Here is a 22,729-nt window from a genome sequence, read left to right as displayed (position 1 = left end):
ATTTGTGGTTTTATATTTTGATTTTATTTTGTAAACCACCTTGAGATCTTCAGGTCTCAAGGCAAATCTCAAAAAATGTAGTATAAACACCGACAACTGGGAAACACTGGCCTGCGAGTGCTCCAGTTGGAGAACAGCATTTACCAAAGGTGTCATGGACTTTGGAAGACACTCGAACTCAGGATGCAAGGGAGAAATGTGCTGAGAGGAAGGCACGCTTGGCAAATCCACATTGTGATCAATTCCCACCTGGGAACCAATGTCCCCACTGTGGAAGGATGTGTGGGTCCAGAATGGGCCTCCACAGTCACTTACGGACTCATTGTTAAAACCGCGTTTATGGAAGACAATCTTACTCGGCTACGAGTGATCGCTAAAGAAGAAGATAGGGCGGTATATAAATTCAATAAATAATAATAATAAGAAGAACAACAACAACAATAGGAGAATTTGAAGCCTAAACTTAGCATTGCACTTACTGGGCTACTCAAACTAAAGGGACATGGGTGCCAAAATTTCTTTTTTTTACCTCTATAGTGATGACGTAGCGTTCTGCCAACAGCAGCAGTCTCTCAATTATTACAAGCTTCGTTGACCTGGAGATTGCAATCAAAATAAATGGCAGTTGGGTGAGACCTCAGTTGAGCTCCTTGAAAATACCTACCAGCCTGACAAAAGCCACCAACACTGCCATGTGTCCACTATCTGATAGGTGGCCCAAACAAATTTCTCACTATCAAGGAGTATGCAGAAGCTGGAACTAAGTTTCAAGGTGGCAACAGTCAAGGAGTTAGATTTATTCACTCCTCCCCACCATCACCTCAGTAACATTTGATTTAAAAAAGAGGAAGTGTGATGTGATATCTTCACACTGTTTTGCTATACCTGCTCCACATTACACAATGAAGTGAAGCAGAGCCAGAGAAATTCCTGAACTGGGTCATATCATATTATGCATTCCAAATAACCACAGGTTAGTGGTGAAGTACCGGTGGCGGTGGCAGCAAGGAGGAAAAAAATCATCCTTAACACATACTTCCAACCCTAGTTTTGCCTAGCAAAAGAAAAGAATGAAGGAGTATAAGTAGTACATTCAGTCCAGTTTTTCCTAAACTTTTGTTATTTGGGGCTCACATAATTCAAGATAAACCTGGCAACACACTTTATTATTTCACCTGAAAAAGGCTTAGAAAGTGAGGTACAACATACATTTTAAAGAAATGTTAGCGGGGAAGAAGGTGTGAGAGAAGAGCCAATAGCAAGACAGCGCTACAAATTACCGTAGTTTTTGATGCTATTTATAACTCCAATTTGCCCTCCTTCCCCTCAGGGCCAGGGGGAATGTGGTCAGTGCTTTAGGGAAATAGCAACAGCTTCTGCACTTGGCTGTATTCCTGGGCCAATTCATCTTTCTACTTACTTACTTACTTACTTACTTACTTACTTACTTACTTACTTATTTATTTATTTATTTATTTATTTATTTATTTATTTATTTATTTATTTAATGTATTTATATCTCACACCTTTCCGTGGTAACAGTAAACTCAAGGCAGCTTACAAATAAAAATACAGATGAGACCAAACAGCAGTAGAAGCCACATCAGCAACAGAAAACATTTAGATTTAAAATTTTTACAGTGCTGTTTCTGGTAAACTGCAGCCTCACTGTAGACTTCTCCCACTTGCATAAATGACTACTATGCTGTTGTACATCCCCCGAGAAATACCACTAGTACCAACTTTGATCTTCTTTAAGCACCTGTCCAAATCAATTTAATGGAAGTGCACATTATTTGTTCCAAGATTACTACACTTCTTTTCTGGAATCGGAACAGAGCACCATTTGATTTTCCAAAAGGTAAACTTAGGGTATATTGTATTGTGCTGTGTTGTATTATTTTCCTTCTCATCACAGGCCAGCATAAGTTGAGCAAACCTTAAAAAAGTGTTTATTCAACACTTCTTTTTGTAACCAGAAACTTGCATCACCCTTCTGGCAACTACCTTCTGCAGTGAATCCTATTGCAATGTATTTAAAAACAAAAACAAAAAACCAGAAACATTCATTTGTGGGGACAAATACATTGAATAAACCTATCCTTTGTAAAGTGTTTATGTATGATGAAGCTGTGGGTGCCAGTTCTAATTTCAGTAGTTTCTTCGGCCCATATCCATTTCACACACAGACAAGAATACCTGGTTCAGATGTAACATTCTAAAGTTTAGTGGATCAGGAATGTGAGATATAAGACTCCTCATTACTGAGGTTTCTTTTAACACAAGCAAGCTGGGCAAACTGTGGTTACAGTTAACCAGATTAGCATGGTTTAAAGAGGATTTCATACCATGGTTTTGCACATCTTAGCAAGGCATGGTTATGGAAAACTTGAAACTGAATGAAGGTGTGAGCCTTCAGCACATTCCCAGTCTAAATTATGGTTATCTAGAACAAACCAACATAGATCATATTTATCTATTCCTAAACCAAAACCTCACCTGTATGGAGACTGTACCGATGTTGCCACAGTAGGCATTGCAGTTGCTGTTAGCATTTTGGTAGCTCTTGTGACAGCATGTGTCAGCGTTGGACCACCAAGTGCTGAACTGGCTGCCTAGAATGAAAGAAACATTGTGCTATTTCTGGATTGCAAGGAAGGAAACGTAATGGTGCGGCAACGTATTCAGCATTGAGAACCTAAACTTTGCCTTTTATCTGCAAAGTAATTTGCTAGCGCCAAGGCATAACAGGCAGACATCTCTACAAACCTTCATTTTAATGATATTCAAGAAAGGAGCACTGGCTACTCCCTGTATCTTAACTCTATCTAGTTAAGATGTTTGAGGGTTATACCCAAGGCAAGGAAACAGGTCAAAGATCTCTGACTCTAGCCTCCTGGCTTCAGTTCCAACAATGGCAAGAGAGAGCTGGTAAATACAATTCCAAAAAAAAGAATAACTCTACTTGGGTCAAAGGTGGGAGAACGTTCAGTGTCCCGGGCAAAGACAGGAAAAGAACTGGAGTTGTCTAGGGTCACAAGTCTACCATGCAGTTCCCTGCTGCCCCAGATAATTAGTGGATATAACCCAACATGGTGGCTGCTCCATTACTCCAGCTGAGGAAGAGCTTTCTGTACAGTACAAGGTGGAATGCTGGAAATTAGTTTACAATTATGTAAGAATGAAAAATACAACAGGACATATTTTTTTTAAAAAGATTGACACTTACTTCTAATCTTGTATAACAATCCGCAATGAATTTCTTATGGAGTGACACTGAATCCTGAAAAGAATGAAAAGTGTTAAACTATATTAAAAACATTAATTCACACACGTGCAGAGAGAGCAAGAGTACATACAGAGAACTGCTACTATACACATATTACTGAATGTAAGCATGAGCATGGATAGGAGAAAGAGTGTTGGTAATACAAAAACGTACACGGTCCATGTCTCTATTCAGACAACCAAAACCATGGCTTGCCATTATGAATGAACAGCAGTAAGCACACTCACACACACACACACACACACTCACACACACACAATCTCTTCCCCTTCCCTCTTCCTTCCTGTGCAAAGAAGCATGCAGATGCAGAGAAAGAAGTTCAACTTCAAATCAGTGACAATTTAACTTCAATCAGTGACAAGTTAACTTCAACTTCGAATCAGTGACAAGCTAATAGTTTGTAGTTTCATACAAATGCAGCAAACTATCAATTGTCAACAAGTGGAAGCTACTGATCTCTTTCCACTGTGCATGCAAAGGAAGAGGTGGGATTGCACATTTCAGGGGCAATACTGAGGCATTCTACATTTGTGGAAGAGTGAGGACAGGGACACAACCTCTGACTCCCCAGCCTTGTCACCCTCCTTGAGCTGGAGGAGTAACTTCTTCTGCAGCAGAGAGCCTGCTCTACTCATTTTGGCAACCTGTGAGATTTAGAATCCTTGAAAATCACACGAGGAACCCACATAAATAGAGCAGGCTCTTCACTGCAGAAACAGCTATCCCTCCAAGTCATGGAGAGCAATTAGGATGGGGTGCCCACAGGGAGTTAGTCTTCACTGCCTACTCTCACGTGTTCTTTTAACACAGATGCCGAACGCTGGGTTAGGATTGTCTGAAGGCAGCCTACATCTCATCTTCTGGGACAAGTACAGCCACCAAAACAATTCAGAGTTGTTACCTTCTTTAGTCTTGGATTTAGATTGATGTAACTATAGTTTATTATTAGCTGAATAGCTTCATTCGCTATTTCTTCATCAGGTGACTCCATTGCGATCTTCCAAATAAAATCCATTCCTATTAATTCCAGTTTTTCTACATGCTAGACAAAATAAGAGAGAGAGAGACTAAGGTTGTTAGCAACCAGATTAGAGTACACTATTGAAATATTTCACATGTTGCAGAGCTTTATCCTATCATAAACTGAAGATACTATTATTAATTACAAGCAATAGTAATATTAGTACAAATAAGGACTCCTCTAATTATGTTGGTTAATCCTAGAAAAAGCCCCTCCCTCCCAAGCACGTAAAAGCAAAGAATTTAACTGTGCTCATGGACTGTTTCGTATGAGTAAGTTAAAGAAAACTGATCTAAGCCCTAAAGCTAATCCTGACTTAGGACAAATTAATGTACTATAGTAGGGTTGCCGTATTTCAAAAAGTAAAAACCAGGGCACCCCAAAATTGTTGAGATTATTTATAGGAACCCCCAAAATTGTTGAGCTTTTGTTAGGGGAAAAACATGATTTTTTTTATTGACTTGCCTAAGATCCAGGACAAAGTGCTGCCTTTCAGAAATTCCCCTGGATGTCAATTCCGCCTTTGAAATCCCAGTAATGTCAGGGAAAATCCGTAACTATAGCTTTGAAGAGCCACATTCTAACTGCCACTTCCCAATGGTCACTATTTTATAGCGCACACTATTTTCCAAATAAACTTCCCAGCTGTGACCTATGAACTGCACTGGGTCAAGTTTATAGAAAGCTGCTTACCAGCTGAGTTCCTTGACGTTTCAATCGATGATCACAGAGGTTCACATTTTCAAAAAAGGTCTTAAACAAACCAAAACCTGTTTTTAAAAATTAACATTTTAAAGGAATTCTGCTATTTTCATTTAAACAAACACAGAAACATTACTCATGCAAAATAAAAGCTTTAAAGTCTGACTTCATTAGTCTCTGAAGCTGTTTGCAATCTTCAGCCGTTATCAAGCCCCCCAAATTTTATTCTAAGATATCTGAGTATTATACAAAAGGCTGATAAAACAAAAATACTTACATACCATTCATAGTGATTTCATAAGATTCCAATTTAAGAATTTTTTCTTTAAAAAGCTGCTGCTGCACATCACTCTCGAGATCGTGCTGCCCCTTTGTAAACCATTCAAAGCACATCTGTGAAAAGAGTTTACACTATGGTTCACATTCTGTTTTTAAATGATATATTTTACATTGCTCTAAAATATCCGCCATACTATGGTTTACTCCACACACCAGAATTTCATTGAGGATTGCGAACAATTTAAGAAAACTCTAGTATCCGTATGATTGAGAATTAAAAGTAATTTTTGTCTACTCCCGATAGCCCCTCAAACATTCATAAGAGCACCTTATTTTTCTACAGATTTGTGAAACAATTTTGTTTTCCCAGTGTGTTTTGATTTTAGCCCCAGATCATCTTTAGGATACATTGTTTCCAAGTAAATTAGTGCTACATTTATTCCAAGGACAGCATCTCACCTCTCGATCTAGTTCACAAACATCTTGGCCTGTCACAAGGCATTCCCAGATTTCCCGAGCACGATTCCATCCTAAGTAAAGTGTAGCCTCTTGGAGAAAAAATGCCAGAAATTTGAGATGTGCCTCCAAGTACTGAAAAGGAAGCAAACACAAACTGCAATTAACATTTCCGAACAGACCTTTATGAAACATTTTGCAAATTTGAGGTTTGAGAGATTCAAGCTCGCTGCCTCAGTAAAGAGACAAGTTGCTTCTATACAGGGCTACCCCCAAATGATCTGGTTTGAACGCCACAAGTTTGCTTGCTTACCTCCCGGTACGTGTATCGGCAATCCACTAAGGTTGCTCCTGACAGGCCCCCAGGACCTGCCACGGATGCGGCCAATCGGTGGCATGCTATTAAGCTGCTGGTCACAAGCTTCACTATTTCAAAGTTTTTCTTCAGATCCTGAATAATGCTCTTGGCAGAAGTATTGGAAAAGATGTGTTAAGCAGAGCATTACAACATGCGCAATTAAGACTTTCAAGGCTCGAATACAAGTTTCCCTCGCTGCACCCCCCTGGCCATCTATTCAATCAGGGCCTCAAAAGTCTCATAATTTCTATCCTCATTCACCACAGTTTCCAGTCATGACACCAGTCGTGCAGAAGGAAGTACTAAGCACTTCAAATACATACTTCAGTTAACACAGCACAAAATCGTGCGCTTTCGTTTCCAAAGCCAAATCTGAACTTACTATGAATACTTAGCATTAAGAATGACACTAATACGGCATGGCCTTGTGACAGCGATTGCTTTGTTCAAAGAGGAAGTCTAAGTCTGATTTCTATGTAGCAGACCCAGGGTTTGATAGCTGTTTTTCACATCAGTTCCCTACACCACAGGTGCCATATTAAAGCGAGAAAGTTAGGAAGAGGGAGGCTAAATACAAAGAAAATTTTGGATTCAAGGATGAGGCTTTAGGCCCACAGTGTCAGCCAATACGTTTCCTCTACTTAGTAGAATTTAATCAAGAATTACACAAGTAAAGTTTAATAAGGTTAAAAGGATAAAACACAGGGTAACCTTACAAGTATAAAGTATTGATGCAGAGCTGAAAAACCCTAATTAAATCATAATTATCTGGATCAACAAAATAAGTAAGGCTAGAGTCTGATACAAGCTTTCTAAAGGATGACTCTTTTAAAAAATGTTAGGAGGAGAGGGGGATACAAAGATAAAATGGGAAATAATGGAAGATCCTGATGATGGAGGGCAGGGTCTGAGGAAGAGCGGATCAATATAAGACAGCCTTTATTGCGGGGGGAAAAAGAGAGTCAGAAGAACATCTTTAATCAGAACTAATATATCTGACCATGCCAGAGTTTACAACATGGTATGTGAACTTGTGAGTTACACCAGACCAAATATTTGGACACAATCTGAATAGTGGGAAATAGCTACCGTATTTTTTGCCCCATAGGACGTACTTTTCCCCCTCCAAAAATGAAGGGGAAATGTGTGTGCGTCGTATGGGGCGAATGCAGGCTTTTGCTGAAGTGGCGGGAGTTCCTGCGGGCTCACAAGGCTTGCAGACTGCAGCCGCGGCTGGGGGGGGGGAATAATTTTTTTTTATTCATTCCCCCCCAAACGAGGTGCGTTCTATGGGCCGGTGCACCCTATAGGACGAAAAATACGGTATTTCTGGGAGATCCTACTGCTGACAGCTCTTAAGACCACCCAAAGAAACACATTCCCCCCCCCTCTTTTACACATTCCCCCCTTCTTTAAAATCTAGCTTGAGAGAGTGAGTTGCATGCTGTATTGAGTACATAATAGTGTTTTCTCAATTAATAGAGCCTAAAATTACAACAATTTGTATGCTAGGGCCTGCAAAAAAAATTGAGGTTAAAAAGTGGTCCTCAAATTTGTAAAGGCTGGGAATCACTGATCTATACACTGAAATAACAAACATTTTCAGGTCCCAAGTATCCAAACCCTCAGTATTCAATGTTGTCCCTGAACGTATCCCATTTTTTAGATTCATTCCCGCCTGATATTTCCCCCTCCTGATCATATCAATCCACACAAGACACAATTTTGTCTCAAAAATTATCTTACCTTATCTTGCTTTTGGTAGGTCTGCTTAATAAATGAGCGTGTGATTTCATGGAGCTGACGTAAAGCTGGTACCACCCACACAAACTGAGGATTATTATGTTGGGATGACTATTAGGAGAAGGTACAGTAATAGATATGCTTAGTAACAATGACTGCATAAACATTCCAAGTTTTATTCCCCATTCTAGATTACTTTTGTAGTCTGTACTATAGCTTTCCCTCAATTTCACAAAATCCAATATTTAGTTCTCTATGTAATATATATAGATTACATTGTGAAGGACACGTGGATCTATTTGCAAATTTCATTCTTGCAGCTTCCCCACAGCAAACAGTCACTCCTTTTGGCAGAAACAAAGGCAAGATACTGGCTATGACTCTCACAAGAAGCAAACTGATACACACACTCTCCTTTTTCAAGGCATCCTGTGAAACTTGAGAACTAATGAATGTGCAAGCTTCAAGTTCTGTAACATTTCTAATCAAATAAAGTTATATCTAGATGATTTGGGGGTGGGGTGCGCGGAATATACATTCTGAGAGATAGGGCAAACTAACCCTCTTGATGTCTTCTATGCATTTGATGATGTAGCTTCTTTTTATTGCCTCCTTCACCGCATATGCATCACTAAGGATTGTCAAATGCTCCTCCAAGGCTTGTTGAATCAAACTGCTGGGCAATGTTGGAAGATGAGCCAACTCCCAGAGAACCTCAAGAACCTACAAGGATATACACACAGAGATAAATATCAACATTCATTACTGAAGTTAGCCTCCATGTTAATTCTTAAAAGTGGAATTTATTACTCATGCCTTTCCAGTGGTTGTCTCTACACGTGCTTCCCGACCAATACGTCCTATCAAGCTTAGCAGCTTCTGTCTCACTCTATCACTCTCAGATTCCCAACTCTACAAAAGGGGAGGGAAGGGGGGGGGAATGAATAAAGACAAAACAACAAACAAAAAACAATTTGAGTTTCAACTGGGCCAAGCTTTGGTTATCCATATTATGATCTTTAGATCCAAACAGACTTCAAAATATATATTTCAGTTTCTTGCTGTAGTTGCCTCACCTTCTGAATAAGGACAAAGAGATGATTGAGCTGGTCTGAGCTGAACTTGACAGCAGCTGCTGCAATAATGGTGTGGATGTTCTCTATTACAGTTGACGGCTGTCCTGACTTTAAAGAGGAGAGAAAAACAACAGTAAGGAGACAGCTATGAAAAAAGGTGAACTTGAAAAAATGATCATAGATGTATATTAAACAGAAAATCTGGAATCTTAGGCATTCTCACCCTGGAGTAAACCCCACTGAAAACATAGATGTTTCTGATTAAACATGCTTAGGTTCACACTGTGTATTATCAAGCAAGAATGAGGAAGTCTGTAGCCCCATCTTAGAGACTGCAAGAAATACCACACTGACAACTTTGTGGTTTTACGTTCAGGTTTTGGACACAACAAAGGAGGTATTAGTATTCTGTGAAAGGTTTTATTCTAAGTGTAAAGGGCAGATACCATTTGCTAGGTGTGTCATTGAGTAAACTGATTACTAATTCAGAAGCGCTTTCTGTTTCAGGCTCTGGGTACTCTGGAGGCTAATGGAACCAGTAGAAATGCAGGCATTGTGTAACTACTGCTACATAATTAAATAAAGATGAATCATTCGTTCATCTCTAAGATGGTGCTTTTGAGAACCTTGGAAGGTAAAATTTCAGAAATAAATGCTCAAGCGATGTCAGAAAGGAGTCACAATCCTTCAGGAAGGCTGAACTGATTTGTTCAAAATCAAAAGAAGTTGCTAACATAGGTGCTAACAGCCCTTATATGAATGCAGATTAGTACAGTATTTGAAATAAACCTTCTAAAGGTAATGCAAATATGAAGACTGTATGGAATACTGAGCTGCTAATTTATCAACCAAACTCTTGGTGCTACATATTGCAACAATAAATATACTTGTGAATGGGCAGTGTGCAAATGTTATTTGTTCTCATATACAACTGAAGTTAACGTATGGCCAAAATCTAAAGAAATGAAGTCACCTTAAAATATTGTAGCAGTATTCTTAGTTATAAGTATCCTATGTAATGTTGAGAGACTGAAAACACATTGAACCACAGAAGTCATCCATTTGGAATACTGGAAATTGTGTGCTTAAAAGCAGTGGACATCACAACTTTGTACATCAACTCAACCTGCATCCCTGCTACACTGTGGCAATGATCTGCAACTCACCTTAGTCACAACCCACCCATGTCCTACAGTACTGGAAAGGGATAGACTACAAAGACATTCTATAATGTGTGATATTCAGAGACACACAGAGCCTTAAGATCTCTTTTTTTAGAACATGTCACAGGTTTGTCAGCAGAATGACTGTGCTCAAAATAAATGAAGAAGTACGTCACATTGTTGCAACAATGCCAGAAATAAAGAGCTTTGTCACCATTTTACAGACTACTGCATATTTATAAGCTTAACACTGTGTGGATATTCTAAAGACGCCCATATCTAGTTATAAAGTAAATTGGAGTTGTGGTCCTTGTGCTCATTACATTTCTGCACTCCAGAAATTTTCCAGCAGAAATTTTCATGCAGAAATTTTCCTTTAAATTTATGAATAACCATAAACTGAGGTATAGAGCAGGCCATAGTTTCTTAAAATATTCAGCGCACAGGAAGATTTGACATAGTTGCTTCATATAAGAGTACTACAATTAAGCAGTGAGGAGGCAGGGTAGGGAGAGAACATGCAGCCTTCAACACTTATGTGAAATTTGAATGAACATCATTTCTGCAAAAAAGAAAAGTGACAGAAGTGCCCTTGAAGATAAATGAATTACTAGAGCTCTGTTTATCAAAGTGCAATAACTAAGTAACCAAATAATGAAATGGTGTGTGGGAGGATGGATGGACTGAATAAAATGTACAGATAATGCAAAGGTATGAGGGTGTCAAACAAATTTAGCAAAGCAATTAAAAAAACTAGCAGTTCTAAAATAAGATAAAAAGAAAATTCATACATCTCTCAATGTTTCACACTCTTTCACACAGAATTTGAAGAGAGATACAACTAGAAACAAAAGAGATGAACCTAGAAGCGTAATTTTTTTCCAGGGCCTCAGCAAATGTGATCAGCATACTGTTTGCTTTCTTGCTCATATAGCATCAGAGTGTGGTTGTCACGCATCTTCTTGGAAACTTGCCTAAATCAGATTACTGGTCAGCAGGACATGAACAAGGTATGTCTTATGAGGTTTGAGAAAGTCACAGCACAAGATAAAGATGTCAGGACTTAATATGGTGCTAGGAAAGTACTGAGAAGCATGCATTGAAACAAACCCTTCTCTCTGCTTGTGGCATATTTATGTGATTTCAAATAAAATAAAATAAAATAAAATAAAAAATAATTCATTGAGGTGTTGTTTGTATTACAAGCAACAAACTTCCCTTGGGCAAGTTGTTTAACAATATGACCTACTGGCCTCCTTCCAATCCTAGGACTGATGCATCTATTTAGCATCCACGAACACAACTTCCTTCCATGAGTCCTAATTCTGTAGAATAACACATACTCCATCTCCATGGATATCTACCGTATGATCAGTCACACTATTATTAACTGCTAAGTTTGGATAGGTTTGGGATCTTTATACATGCACCTGAAAAAGACATTCCACAAATGCTGTCAAAAGAATTTCAAACTCTGAGACATACTGCTGCACACCCTCACCTGTATTCTCCATATTTTTGTCAGCTCATCTAATGATAACTTGCTGCCCAGGAGTTCAATAATTCCTTTTATACGATCACAATATTGTGCTTGGTCTATGTTACCTAGCGAAAGAAACAGGACAGTGAGCCTAACCAGAAGGAATGCCTTAATCAAGTCTTTGAAATGGTAATAACAAAATATATACTCCTTCAAAACAACTAAGAAGAGCTTCAGTAACATGAAGATCTGTTTTCTAACAACCCTCTCCATCTCATTCACTACACAACTAAGGCCCTTAGTATTTTTAAAAATGCCCTTTCTTACCCGATGGATTGGTGCTGGTAGCACCCAAGATACTTCTAAAAATACCAGAGAATTTGAAAGACTCACTAAAATATGAACTTTTGAATATCTACACCAAAATATTCAGATACATGAATGGTTCAGACAAAGTGCTGTGGTTTAGCATTACGAGTCTTAGCTCATATACTTTGTTCTCGTACTGCAAAAAGTACACAATTTTAGCTTCTATCTTGTATTAACCACGGTTTTTTTAATCATCCAAAGCCAAACAACACTTCATCTTAACAATGGTTAATTGAAACAAGCCAACTTTCTAAACTATGGTTTGTGTCAATCGACCACTGTTAAGATAAACCACAGTTTGCCTGGGTTTGGACAACATTCTGAATTTATTTTAATCTTGTAAGTGAAAGCTTCACATCATTTCCTTGCAGCCAACCTGGAGGAAGAGGAGTGAGGCAGCATGCAAGTACAAGGCTCACTTTCATTAATACCAAACATAGTTTAGCACTCCTTCTGACTGCAACCACAATATCAACTTTCTTTCTGTTTAAGAATTTCAGAAACGCAGCAGGATATTCAAAACTTACCTTCTAATGCAATTGAAAGAACAGAGTTTTCTACTAGCCAGTTTAATAACCGATCTGTATCTATTGCGTTCTTTACTGATTTGGATACAGTGCTGTCTTCAATAAGTTTTGTTACCTAAAAATTAACACAGTGTCATTCAGAGGATTTGTAACAACTAGATATATCAATAGCCAAAGTGTGTAGGCAATAAAATATATAAACCTGAAAGTCAGTTGCTGTATGTATGGGTGGTTCTTGGGAGGGCTGTAAATATGTGTCTTCACTGTGAAGGTTTGCAAGGCCTGAAACACTAAATACTTGAAGATCCAGGGAATAAGCAAAACTATATTCTATTTTTCATTACTGCACTGAGCAGTGCCCAGCTCTGTAAAATCATTAATATTTCAATGGCCTCATGAAAAGTTTATTAGGCCTTTTAAATGCACACTAACACGATATATTTGCCACTTATTCCATAAGTGAACTTCAAATGGATTTATAGCCATGGATAGAATCTAAGAATCTTTTGATTCCTCCTATGCCTCTGAATTTTCTCTTTGAAAGCTTTATGATCCAAATCAGCAATGGTTATCATTAAGTTGTTACGGTTAATATGAGCTAGAGAACTAGCCTTTAACTACTGGATCGGGACCCATTCGTGGGCTGCAGCCTGATTTAAGGTGGCTTGCAAGAGGAGCACTACCACCATGCACATATATGGTAAAAGATCAATAAAATGATCGCCAAATGAGTGTTTGGGATAAAAATGTGTCCTAGATCTGTGAAAGTTGAAAATACCCGATTGTGAATGTCAATCTAATCAGTTGAAGATTTTAGCATAGCAAACTTACTTCTTTGAGAGAGTTCATTTTTGCACTGAAGTGTGGCGATTTCAGCATACGCAACAGGATATCTAAGCGCAGGTCATCTACGACTGTTACCAAGTCAGGCTGGAATCGCATGCAAAGGAGCTTGATGGCAGACAAGAGTTCAGGGATACTGACCAGCCTCTGCAAAACATAATAATTATGAGCGCTTTTTAGAGATCTCAGAGAAGAATTCAAGCAGCAAGGAAGATACCACCTAAGTTCAGGCAGCCTTTGAAACTGTACAGGTAGGGCTCCCATATTTCAAAAGGTGAAAATCCGGACACAAAAGTTGTTGAGCATTTTTTGGGCAAAAGTTATTAAGTTTTTTTTAGTTTTGCATTGTCTATCAAACAAGCTTTGAAAAAGCAATAGCTATACAAGATTCCAGCCTCCTAAAACAAAGAGTGCAGATTTGCAACTATTGTGGATGTAGACCAGGCACAGGCAAACTTCGCCCTCCAGATGTTTTCGGACTACAACTCCCATCATCCCTAGCTAACAGGACCAGTAGTCAGGGATGATGGGAGTTGTAGCCCAAAACATCTGGAGGGCCGAGATTGCCTATGCCTGATGTAGACTGCTACACGGAAGCAACCATTCTAGCAGGGCCACTCTACCAGCTCCACTAAAATACTTGCTTTATCGAGCTCTTCCTGTCCCTGAACAATTCTATTCCATGTTGTCATTATAGAAATTATTATTTATTTTTTAAATGGGTATCCTGAGTTTCTTCTTCCTTTCCAAGCCCTTCTTTCTTGTGCATCATGTGTTTTAGACTGTAAGTCTGTAGGAAGGCACTTTCCTGTATTAACTGACTGCATGTAAGTAACCCAGCTGAAGAGCTGGGTAAACATGTTCTAAATAAATCATAAATATAGAACAAATTACTTTATAAAGGAAAGTGTGTACTAAGCACACTGCAGCTGACAGTATCAATGGCTAAATCTTCTAATGCTGATTATTTGTCAAGTGTCATTACAAGTGTTTCACCAAGCATTAGTTAAGTACACACATGCTTTTAAGCATGGGAGCAGCAGCATTAGCTAACGGAATGTCAGTTTTACACTTTCAAATTGCAGTTCAAGTTGTAGGTCATATCCAAAAAATCAGGTTTTACCTTGTCTTTCAGGTCCTTCTCTTCAACATTCTGTACATATTTAATCATATTATGAATTACTGGATCCAGCATGGGCTATAAAACAAGAAACAGGCATTCTGTATGTTAAAGAGAAAATGTATCTCCCTGCTCCAAGGGCTTTCTTGAAATGGAAAACTTTTATTCCTGCACCCTTCTGAAGATCAGGGAAGTTTCCCCAAGTGAGATTTAATGTGGTGCAGGAAACAAAAATTGCAACCACTCTCCCCTGAGTAAAAGTATATTCCACTTATGCTCAGAACTCAAGACTTATGCTAGTGTTCCATTATTTGACACAAACTAGGTACAATTAAAATAGATGTAAGCCAATTTGATGTGAGTATATGTGAAGTAAGGAAACAAACAAATTAATTATAAAGTGTTGTATCCACCTGAGTGGTAAACTGCTCACTCAACCAATCTTTTCACCCCCGCCCCCCTTAGACCCCTGAACAACATCTCTGGAGGGCTTTCCTATGGGCTGTGGCATAGGCAACTCTCCCTAAAATGGGCAAAGGAAGCAAGGTTTTTGTGTCCAGTTTCAGACAACACCCCCCTTCCAGGTAAACAGCCCATGCTGTTCAATGAAGTCCTCCAGAAAGGCTTTTTAAGTGTCTGTAGGGAGGAGGAGAAAGATCAGTTGCACAAGCAACTTTCACATGTGACTGTTAGATACTTCCCAATGTAAAAATAAATACAAGTCTATATTGGGGTGGCAAATGTTAGATTAGGACCTACTGATTGAGCTCTGGGTGGGTTAAAGTAGAACAAGGATTTCCAACTCCCAATTGTTTAACAATGGCAGCAAAATGACTCCCCTCCCCCATTCAACTGCTGGAGGAGTAGGCTTTTATGTCGAAGGACTGCAAACTCAGTTTGGTTCTGTCACTAAACACAAATTCCAGGGTTCAGAATTATTTAATTCTAAGTATACAAATTGGATCTCACAAACCGCCCACCTCCAATCTGTCCTATAAAGGTATCTCGCAGATTATCTAGAGTTATCCCAAACTGACTGTTGTTTTTAACAATAACAGCATCAATGTTAATGTGAGCATCATTTGGTGTTATTATATTATTATAAAATTATGAGTTTCAAAATAAGTATTTTGCAAACGCATTACCTGAAAAACAAACATAAGGCATAGGGCAATGAACCACACTTGTTTCACTTATTTAAAAAAATCTCAGAGCAAGTTACTAATTGTACATAATTTTAAAGAGAAAGTGCTGTTCGTTACCTGTACTACCGAAGAATTGAGATACTCTGCACAAACCCCCAAAGGCTGAACTAAAGAAGATACTGCCTGGAAGAAAGAGAAAGCATTTAAGAACATACACAGAACAGACCCGAGGCAAATACCACACGGAGGATGCCCAAACTGGTCCCTAGCATATGCGGCTAAGACAAGAGAATGGTATTTGATAAAAGAGACAGATGAACATGGCTAGTATAGTTTTGCTTGTTGACAGCAGCAGCAAATACAGCCTAAAGGTTATGCAATGAAGTACACCAATTCACACTACAGTTTTAGAAGTTGTGTTTGCTTCACCCAGCACATCTCGAGACTTCCGTTCCACAACAACAGAAAATTCGTAAGTATTGAACAAGAGCCATCTACTGTAAAAGATTCATAAAATAAAGGGAAATGATCGGGATTTTAACTTACCCCAAGTTCAATATCTTCTGAATGAAGCTTAGACTGAATTGCAGAAAATCCACCTAATTCTGCAAACTAAATAAGTATACAAACAACACCGTCAAAGACATGAACTATATAAATAAAAGTAGTGTGATAGATCTCAGAAACAGGCATGAATAGATGAGCATTTCCTTCAGTTGTCCACCACAGGAAAGTGTATCAGTAAGGTATGCTGAGTCTAAGGATTTTACTATTTCAGTAATGGAGGTAAAGGTACAACAATTCTCATAGGAGGATAGGAAAACTACTAGTGCAGTTCTCTCTGTCAAAGACTCATATTTTTCTGAAGTTCACCTAGAACACTCAGTTCAATGGCATTTCACAGGTAAATTGACGACAAATCCCTTTAAGAGTTTGGATTTGGATTTGATATCCCGCTTTATCACTACCCTAAGGAGTCTCAAAGCGGCTAACATTCTCCTTTCCCTTCCTCCCCCACAACAAACACTCTGTGAGGTGAGTGGGGCTGAGAGACTTCAGAGAAGTGTGACTGGCCCAAGGTCACCCAGCAGCTGCATGTGGAGGAGCGGGGAATCGAACCCAGTTCACCAGATTACAAGTCCACCGCTCTTAACCACTACACCACACTGGCTCACAATGGTAACAGAGGTAAAACTGTTTTTCCATATGCATCATACATTTCTTCTTACTCTATTACAGCTCCAGTTAAATGATGAAAACTGACACATCAACATTTTGCAAGAATAATGCTGCATACATGCACATGTGTGCACACACATACAAAATGAGCCTTGGAAGCCTCTCCACAGAACTCTAGCCTCTCCCTCATATTTGGTGCTAAAAATACTCATCCTGCTGACAAAAACATTCACCTCTCCCATTGTACAAGTGATATCCGCCCTTCATTTCCCTTCAAATACTTCCCATTCCCTTCAGTACCACTATAAATTCATCCACTGGATATCATTTAAAAATACATGCCTATATATGATCCTCATTCTTCCAGTGCTAACATCCTTCACTGACGGAAGTCCTCTTGCTTTAAATTACAACCCATTCATTCTCTTTTGTGATCTCCCTGAATATAGACATGGTGCTAACTCTTCCACTTCAGATCCTTCCTCAAATGTATCTTATTTTCCCCGTATGTCTTTTGACCAACACTTTCACTCTTATTTCCAACTTAATCTCAGCTTAAATATTTTTAACTGTATTGCTTCACAGTCATTCTTCTCATCCTCTTTTCATCCCCCACCCCACCCCAGGAACTGGTTTTATTTTTGTTTAATGAGAGTCTTTATAGTGCCCTATATGTGCAGATGGTTCAGAATAAATAATGCTTTATAATTTACTTACCCTATTCACTAAGTCCACTAGCCATCCATGTGGTTCCTAGCCAACAGAGATGTTAACAAATTAGCAGCATTTCCCCCACAAGGATACTTTGTAAAATAATGGTGTTTTAACTGTGTGTTTCATTTAGAGCTCTAGACTACTTCACGCATGACTGGTCACTGCAAATACAACACATGCACTGCCTGCCAACAACTGCTCAGATAAGGCACATAACATTTCTGGATGAGATAGTTAGCACTATCCACTTCCCAAACATTGCCTAACCTATTATAATATATTATGGTCTATGAGTCTATGATTCTATGGCAAGATTAGGATATGGAGTTGGTGACACAGAATCAGTTATATTTATAATCCATAATGGAGTAGAAGGGTTTTTTATTTTTTAAGGAATGAAATTAGAAGTAATATTTTGGCACCAATAAGCTCAATGCTGCAAAAGTGTATAAAAAGTCTCATGACCGAATTTTTATTTATCTATTTATCACTTCCTTATATCACTTCCTTAGCCACTATTCAGATCTAAAAGGACTGGAAATTATCACACCCATACGACAGTCTAAACCACAGCTACAGTGCGGTCACCACTAAGATCTAGAAGAGAGCACTGTGGTTGGAGTGGTAATTAAACCCTTATTATAGTCAAAGTAGCAGAAATAATAGCACACGAAAGGCTACTGTCAATGAGACAGATTGATAAATTGTTAGATATGGGGTGTTAGATATGGGGAAAGGGGGTGGGGAGGAAATGGCAATGTTTATTTCAAGTGACACATATATTGCACTAAAACACAACTTAAATTCTGTCTGACTTCTAGTAAGAGACCTGAAGTGTACACATTTACCTTCTGGAAAGTAGATATGGGTGAGACAGCATACATATTGCCCTCTCCAAATACTTCTGCCCAGTTCCTTTGGCATACTTTCATTCGGTTCTTGAAATGGTACTCATTATCAGGATTAAGAGCCTAGAGCAAAAGGTGTGACAAGAAAGCAGACATATAGGATTAGCAATTTTCCAATGTAAAACACATTTGGATCAAGTGGCTTTTCATCAGGTTTTCCTGATGAAAGAAAAGTGTTTGAACATCAAGAAGTACATACACTTTTGTAGAAGCAGGACCAGAACTTCAGAGTGAAGAAATAGAAGACATGGTTTTAGTATCTCAAAACCAATTTTCTTTGACAAAACACTGGGCGGCTATTGGAGCCTAGACTGGCGAAATGCATTGCTTCGGATTTTGTTCATGTATATATTAACACGGATGCTTAACTTTGGCTTTTAAAATGAAAAGTGAAATATTGTGAGTGAAACCTCAAAAAGCAGTCCTATACCAGGTTAGACTGTTTGCTCATCTGCTCTAGTATGGTCTGTTCTGACAAGGACCCAGGGTCCCAGACAGAGGGAGATCTTTCCCATTGCCTACCACCTGATCCTTCGAACTGAAGATGCCAGAAATTGAACCTGGGATCTTGAGATTGCAGACTATGTGCTCTACCACTGAGATATGGTCACTCCCTCTTCACATTTCTTAAAAACAGTAAATTGACAAGTTTAAAGTCATTGCAGACAGTGGAATACCAAGTGTCAAAGCAAAATACGAACATACATCTTGCTAAGTAATTAATTACATTCTCTATAGTATAGAACCTAAGTGGTTTGAATTTCCAAATATACAGGAAAGCCAGGGTTTGGAGCAGTTCTTGGAAAATGACACAACAGCCATAACTATGGTTTGTCAGTTCAGACATGGCAAACCAGAATAGTACAAGCCATGGTTCAAAAAACCACTTCAAACTAGGTTTCTTATTCTGGTTCAATGGGTGATGTCTTGTCAATTCAGTATGTCTTGTCAATTCAATATGTCTTATCAATTCAAACATCACACTAAGTCATAGTTAAAAGCTTCCTTAATCATAATTTGGCGGAATGTATTGAGTATGCAAATATAACCAAGAAATGTCTTTTCTAGATTTTACATTTTAATAAGCCATGCGTTTAGGATGAACAGATGTTCAGTTGTAAGATTTTCATGCTGAATAGCCTTGAGATCAAGTAACTGCAATACCATTGTGAGTACAGCGAGAAGACCAACAGGGATAGGATCTTGCTTTATCCTCTCTGCAGCCAGATCTACTAGTAGCATCAACATGTTGTAGATTCCCTCATGGATTTCGGTACCCCATTTATGAACAGCGCTTGATGTCAACAGCTGCAAAGGAGCACAGTATGTGTTAAAATGCTGACATGGATCTACAAGGGGGAAGAGAGTACCTTTTTGCTAGCCTTGAAATGCTTTTGGAGCTTTCTATTTAGCAACAAACAACTTCTGGAGGCAGATTTTAAACCTGGAAAGAACAGCCGGCATCTACCTTAGCTCCCCATTCCAGTTTTAAGAAGATTCCATTTTTAGGCATAGAATATTTAGAGAACACAATATCTTCAATACATTCCAAGACCAGAGGTGGGTAGGAGAACATCTTCACATGGCATAACCTCACTAATCCACTTTAAAAACCCTCAAACAAAGTCCTGTCCTTATTCTTACAAACTTTTCTCAATAGCCCCGTTCTCCTGTCCCCATTTGCTGTCCCAATAAAAAATGACCTATTTTGTAGAACACCACAAAATTGCTGCAACATGCAAAAGAAAAATCAAATGCAGCTCTCAAATCTGCAAATTTGAAGTGGAATAGCACAATAGTATTTGTCAACCATGTCCATTATTGTAACTTCCCTCTTCCTCCTTACTTGCTACAGTATCAGAATGTAGCAAGCTGCCACTTTATGAGTTATATACCGCCTACTCTCCTATCTACAGCACCAGATAGAATCCACTGTAATTTTCTCTTACACCTACCTTTTTAAATGCTTCAGGCATACATCTGTCCATAAACCTCCTGCAGTTTTCATCAGAATCCGAAAGCCCTTATTTAACAGAGGAAAAAAGGAGGTTAGGATCCTGCAAAGTTTTGCAAGCTACGGACTGAAGCTCACAGGGCTACCCAAACAAGATTTTTGTTGGTTCACACAAACACCACTACTGCATACCAATTATTTTAATAATGAAGAAACTCAAAGAAGTTATAGTTTTAATAAGGAGAAATGAATGAAATAAAACAGTGCATATTTCTAAAAGTCAACACAGAAGCAACAATGCTTTCTAAAGCTCCATATTTTTGTGCTTAAAAGGGGCAAGGTATTCCTCACAAAGGCCAGGATCCAGAATACTATTAACAAAGGAGACTTTAGATATTTTCTTATTCAACTGTGGGACTTTCAAAAGTAGTTTATGACATGGCACTGGAGTCAGAAATTCTATGAGGGTAGTTCACATGAGACTGAACAGCTCCATGGATCCCAGGCAGAGTTTGCTGGCTGGCACACTAGAACATTACAGCAATGGTAATAAAAGCTAAGCATTGCTCTGTTTTCTCTGTGGATGCAGATGCTTCCAGCTGGAGTGTATGCAGTTATCAGTGACATAAATGCTCTTCACTTCATCTGAAGCATCAAGATGAAAAACAGGGAAGGGGGAGAGATCATACTCAAGAGCAGAAGACTCAATCCCCAACCTAGGAACTATTTTGTTTCTTTAATGGTGTTTACTGTCAAACCCTTGGGAAAGGATACAGACATTTCTGAGCACATCAGATGTGCCACACACCATCTGCGGCAGAAGTAAGCAGGCAATGCTTCGCGCTGAACAGCTGCAATTTAGCTATAATTTCATGATGATACTGATTATGCACAGACAACTTAAATAGTTCCCTGAAGCATAGGTCTTGCAGCATCACTTATCATCCTGAGTAAGCATCATTGCACAAAGCACATGCTGTAAACCTGAAGGGTGCAAATGCAGACTGCTTATATTTACAGGGCTGCACTAGACCGAGGTACACATCTGCACTGTAAACAAAAGATTACACATTCAACCAGCATCTATAAGAACTTCCTTTCAAATGGAGGCCCAATGCATATCCTGTGCCTTGGTGATTTTCCACAGCATGTAAAATCAGAAGAGCCAATATGTGCAGGCATGCATAGAATGTATTTATTTATAAGGCTTTGGCTGTAATGCCAGCATCCTCAATGTGGTTTTTGTGTGCAATAGCACCTGTGAAAGCCTCTCTCAACGTCAGTGAAAGCCTCTGTACTCCCCATACCCCATACCATGCTATGACTTCACTCCCTGCCCCTTCAGAAGTAAGAAGAGAGTGATTTCTGCTTGGGAAAAAAAGCTGAAAGAGGAAGTGGGAGGAGTGCCATTCCCACTTCCTCTTCAAACTCTTTTGTTTTCTAGCGTGAAATCACTATCCAAGGAGAACACACAGTGACCAGGAGAAAAAGTGTTTTGTAAAAAAGAAGTAAGAGGGAGCTAAGAAAAGAGGGACCTAGCAAGGGAGAGAAGGGAAGGAACAGAACACTGTGTGTAGGTTTTGTCCTTCTCTCGGAGGGTGGGGGTGGCGGTTCTGTATTTTTATTTTTAAATTCTTGTTTCAACTTCTTTCCTCTCTGAAGCAGTCTGTATTTATCACTCTCCCCTTCCCAACCTTTTCCTCTCTGGTCATCTACATTTTTTTGTTTATTTCCCATACTTTCCTGGCCACCGGTGTCTGCATTTGACTCTGGGGTTTGTGAGCCTTTACTTCTTTTTTCTTTCTCCAGGCCTGCCTACCTCCTTCCCAGGAGACATACAATGTAAGTAAGTCGCAGGGTGGGGTGGGGGTGGGTGGGGAGACATACTTTCCAAAAATTGTGACTAGGCATGACACTCATAGCAGTCGTGTTATGACCTGCAGCCTTCTCTGCCCTGCCCGCTCCACAGCAGCAATTTTGTGGTGTCCTTCACAACACCTTTTGAAAATGCCAAATATGCCCATGGGCCCAGGAAAGCTAGGGGCCCTGCTGTAATTCAATGCAGACAGCTGATTGCTCCCATATCTGTAAGACAGTAATTCTTAACCTGTCCACTTGTACCCTCCTCAATGTATTCCTCTTTCTGAGACCCCATTTCAGATGAAATTTTTTTTTCATCCCAACAATTTGCATTTGCTCTGATTTAATAATAAAGGAAAGTGCCTCTGAGTACACGAACAGTTAATTTCCCTTATCCCTTAACTAAGGAACATTTCATTAAGAATGTATGTGATCAGTGGGAAGGGGAAAATCTAGGGCACACAACTCCAGTCCTATATAGGTCTGAACCTCAGCAGGGCCCCACTGCTCTTGGCACACTCTGTAAGGCTGGATAACATGCAT

General features: G+C 39.1%; 1 protein-coding gene across 1 annotated transcript in view; it reads right to left on the bottom strand.

Annotated features, from left to right (window-relative positions):
• The window catches only part of USP24 (ubiquitin specific peptidase 24), a 72,583-nt gene that overhangs the window by 35,668 nt on the left and 14,186 nt on the right, over nt 1–22,729 (bottom strand). The window contains exons 3-24 of the mRNA XM_053392315.1: nt 20,328–20,395; nt 19,537–19,680; nt 18,313–18,435; nt 17,468–17,503; nt 16,118–16,183; nt 15,689–15,754; nt 14,430–14,504; nt 13,295–13,453; nt 12,464–12,578; nt 11,589–11,692; nt 8,925–9,032; nt 8,665–8,760; nt 8,410–8,571; nt 7,852–7,959; nt 6,061–6,210; nt 5,751–5,882; nt 5,294–5,405; nt 5,004–5,080; nt 4,191–4,331; nt 3,230–3,283; nt 2,500–2,615; nt 530–596 (exon numbers count right to left, since the gene is read on the bottom strand). Coding sequence (XP_053248290.1) covers nt 530–596; nt 2,500–2,615; nt 3,230–3,283; nt 4,191–4,331; nt 5,004–5,080; nt 5,294–5,405; nt 5,751–5,882; nt 6,061–6,210; nt 7,852–7,959; nt 8,410–8,571; nt 8,665–8,760; nt 8,925–9,032; nt 11,589–11,692; nt 12,464–12,578; nt 13,295–13,453; nt 14,430–14,504; nt 15,689–15,754; nt 16,118–16,183; nt 17,468–17,503; nt 18,313–18,435; nt 19,537–19,680; nt 20,328–20,395 — 2,279 coding nt within the window. The remainder of the gene's footprint in view (nt 1–529; nt 597–2,499; nt 2,616–3,229; nt 3,284–4,190; nt 4,332–5,003; nt 5,081–5,293; nt 5,406–5,750; nt 5,883–6,060; nt 6,211–7,851; nt 7,960–8,409; nt 8,572–8,664; nt 8,761–8,924; nt 9,033–11,588; nt 11,693–12,463; nt 12,579–13,294; nt 13,454–14,429; nt 14,505–15,688; nt 15,755–16,117; nt 16,184–17,467; nt 17,504–18,312; nt 18,436–19,536; nt 19,681–20,327; nt 20,396–22,729) is intronic.

Source organism: Podarcis raffonei, chromosome 6 (assembly GCF_027172205.1).
Source record: "Podarcis raffonei isolate rPodRaf1 chromosome 6, rPodRaf1.pri, whole genome shotgun sequence".
In the NCBI taxonomy this organism is placed as follows: Eukaryota; Metazoa; Chordata; class Lepidosauria; order Squamata; family Lacertidae; genus Podarcis; species Podarcis raffonei.
Note: the sequence above shows the minus strand (reverse complement) of the source record. Positions and strands in the feature narration are given on the sequence as shown.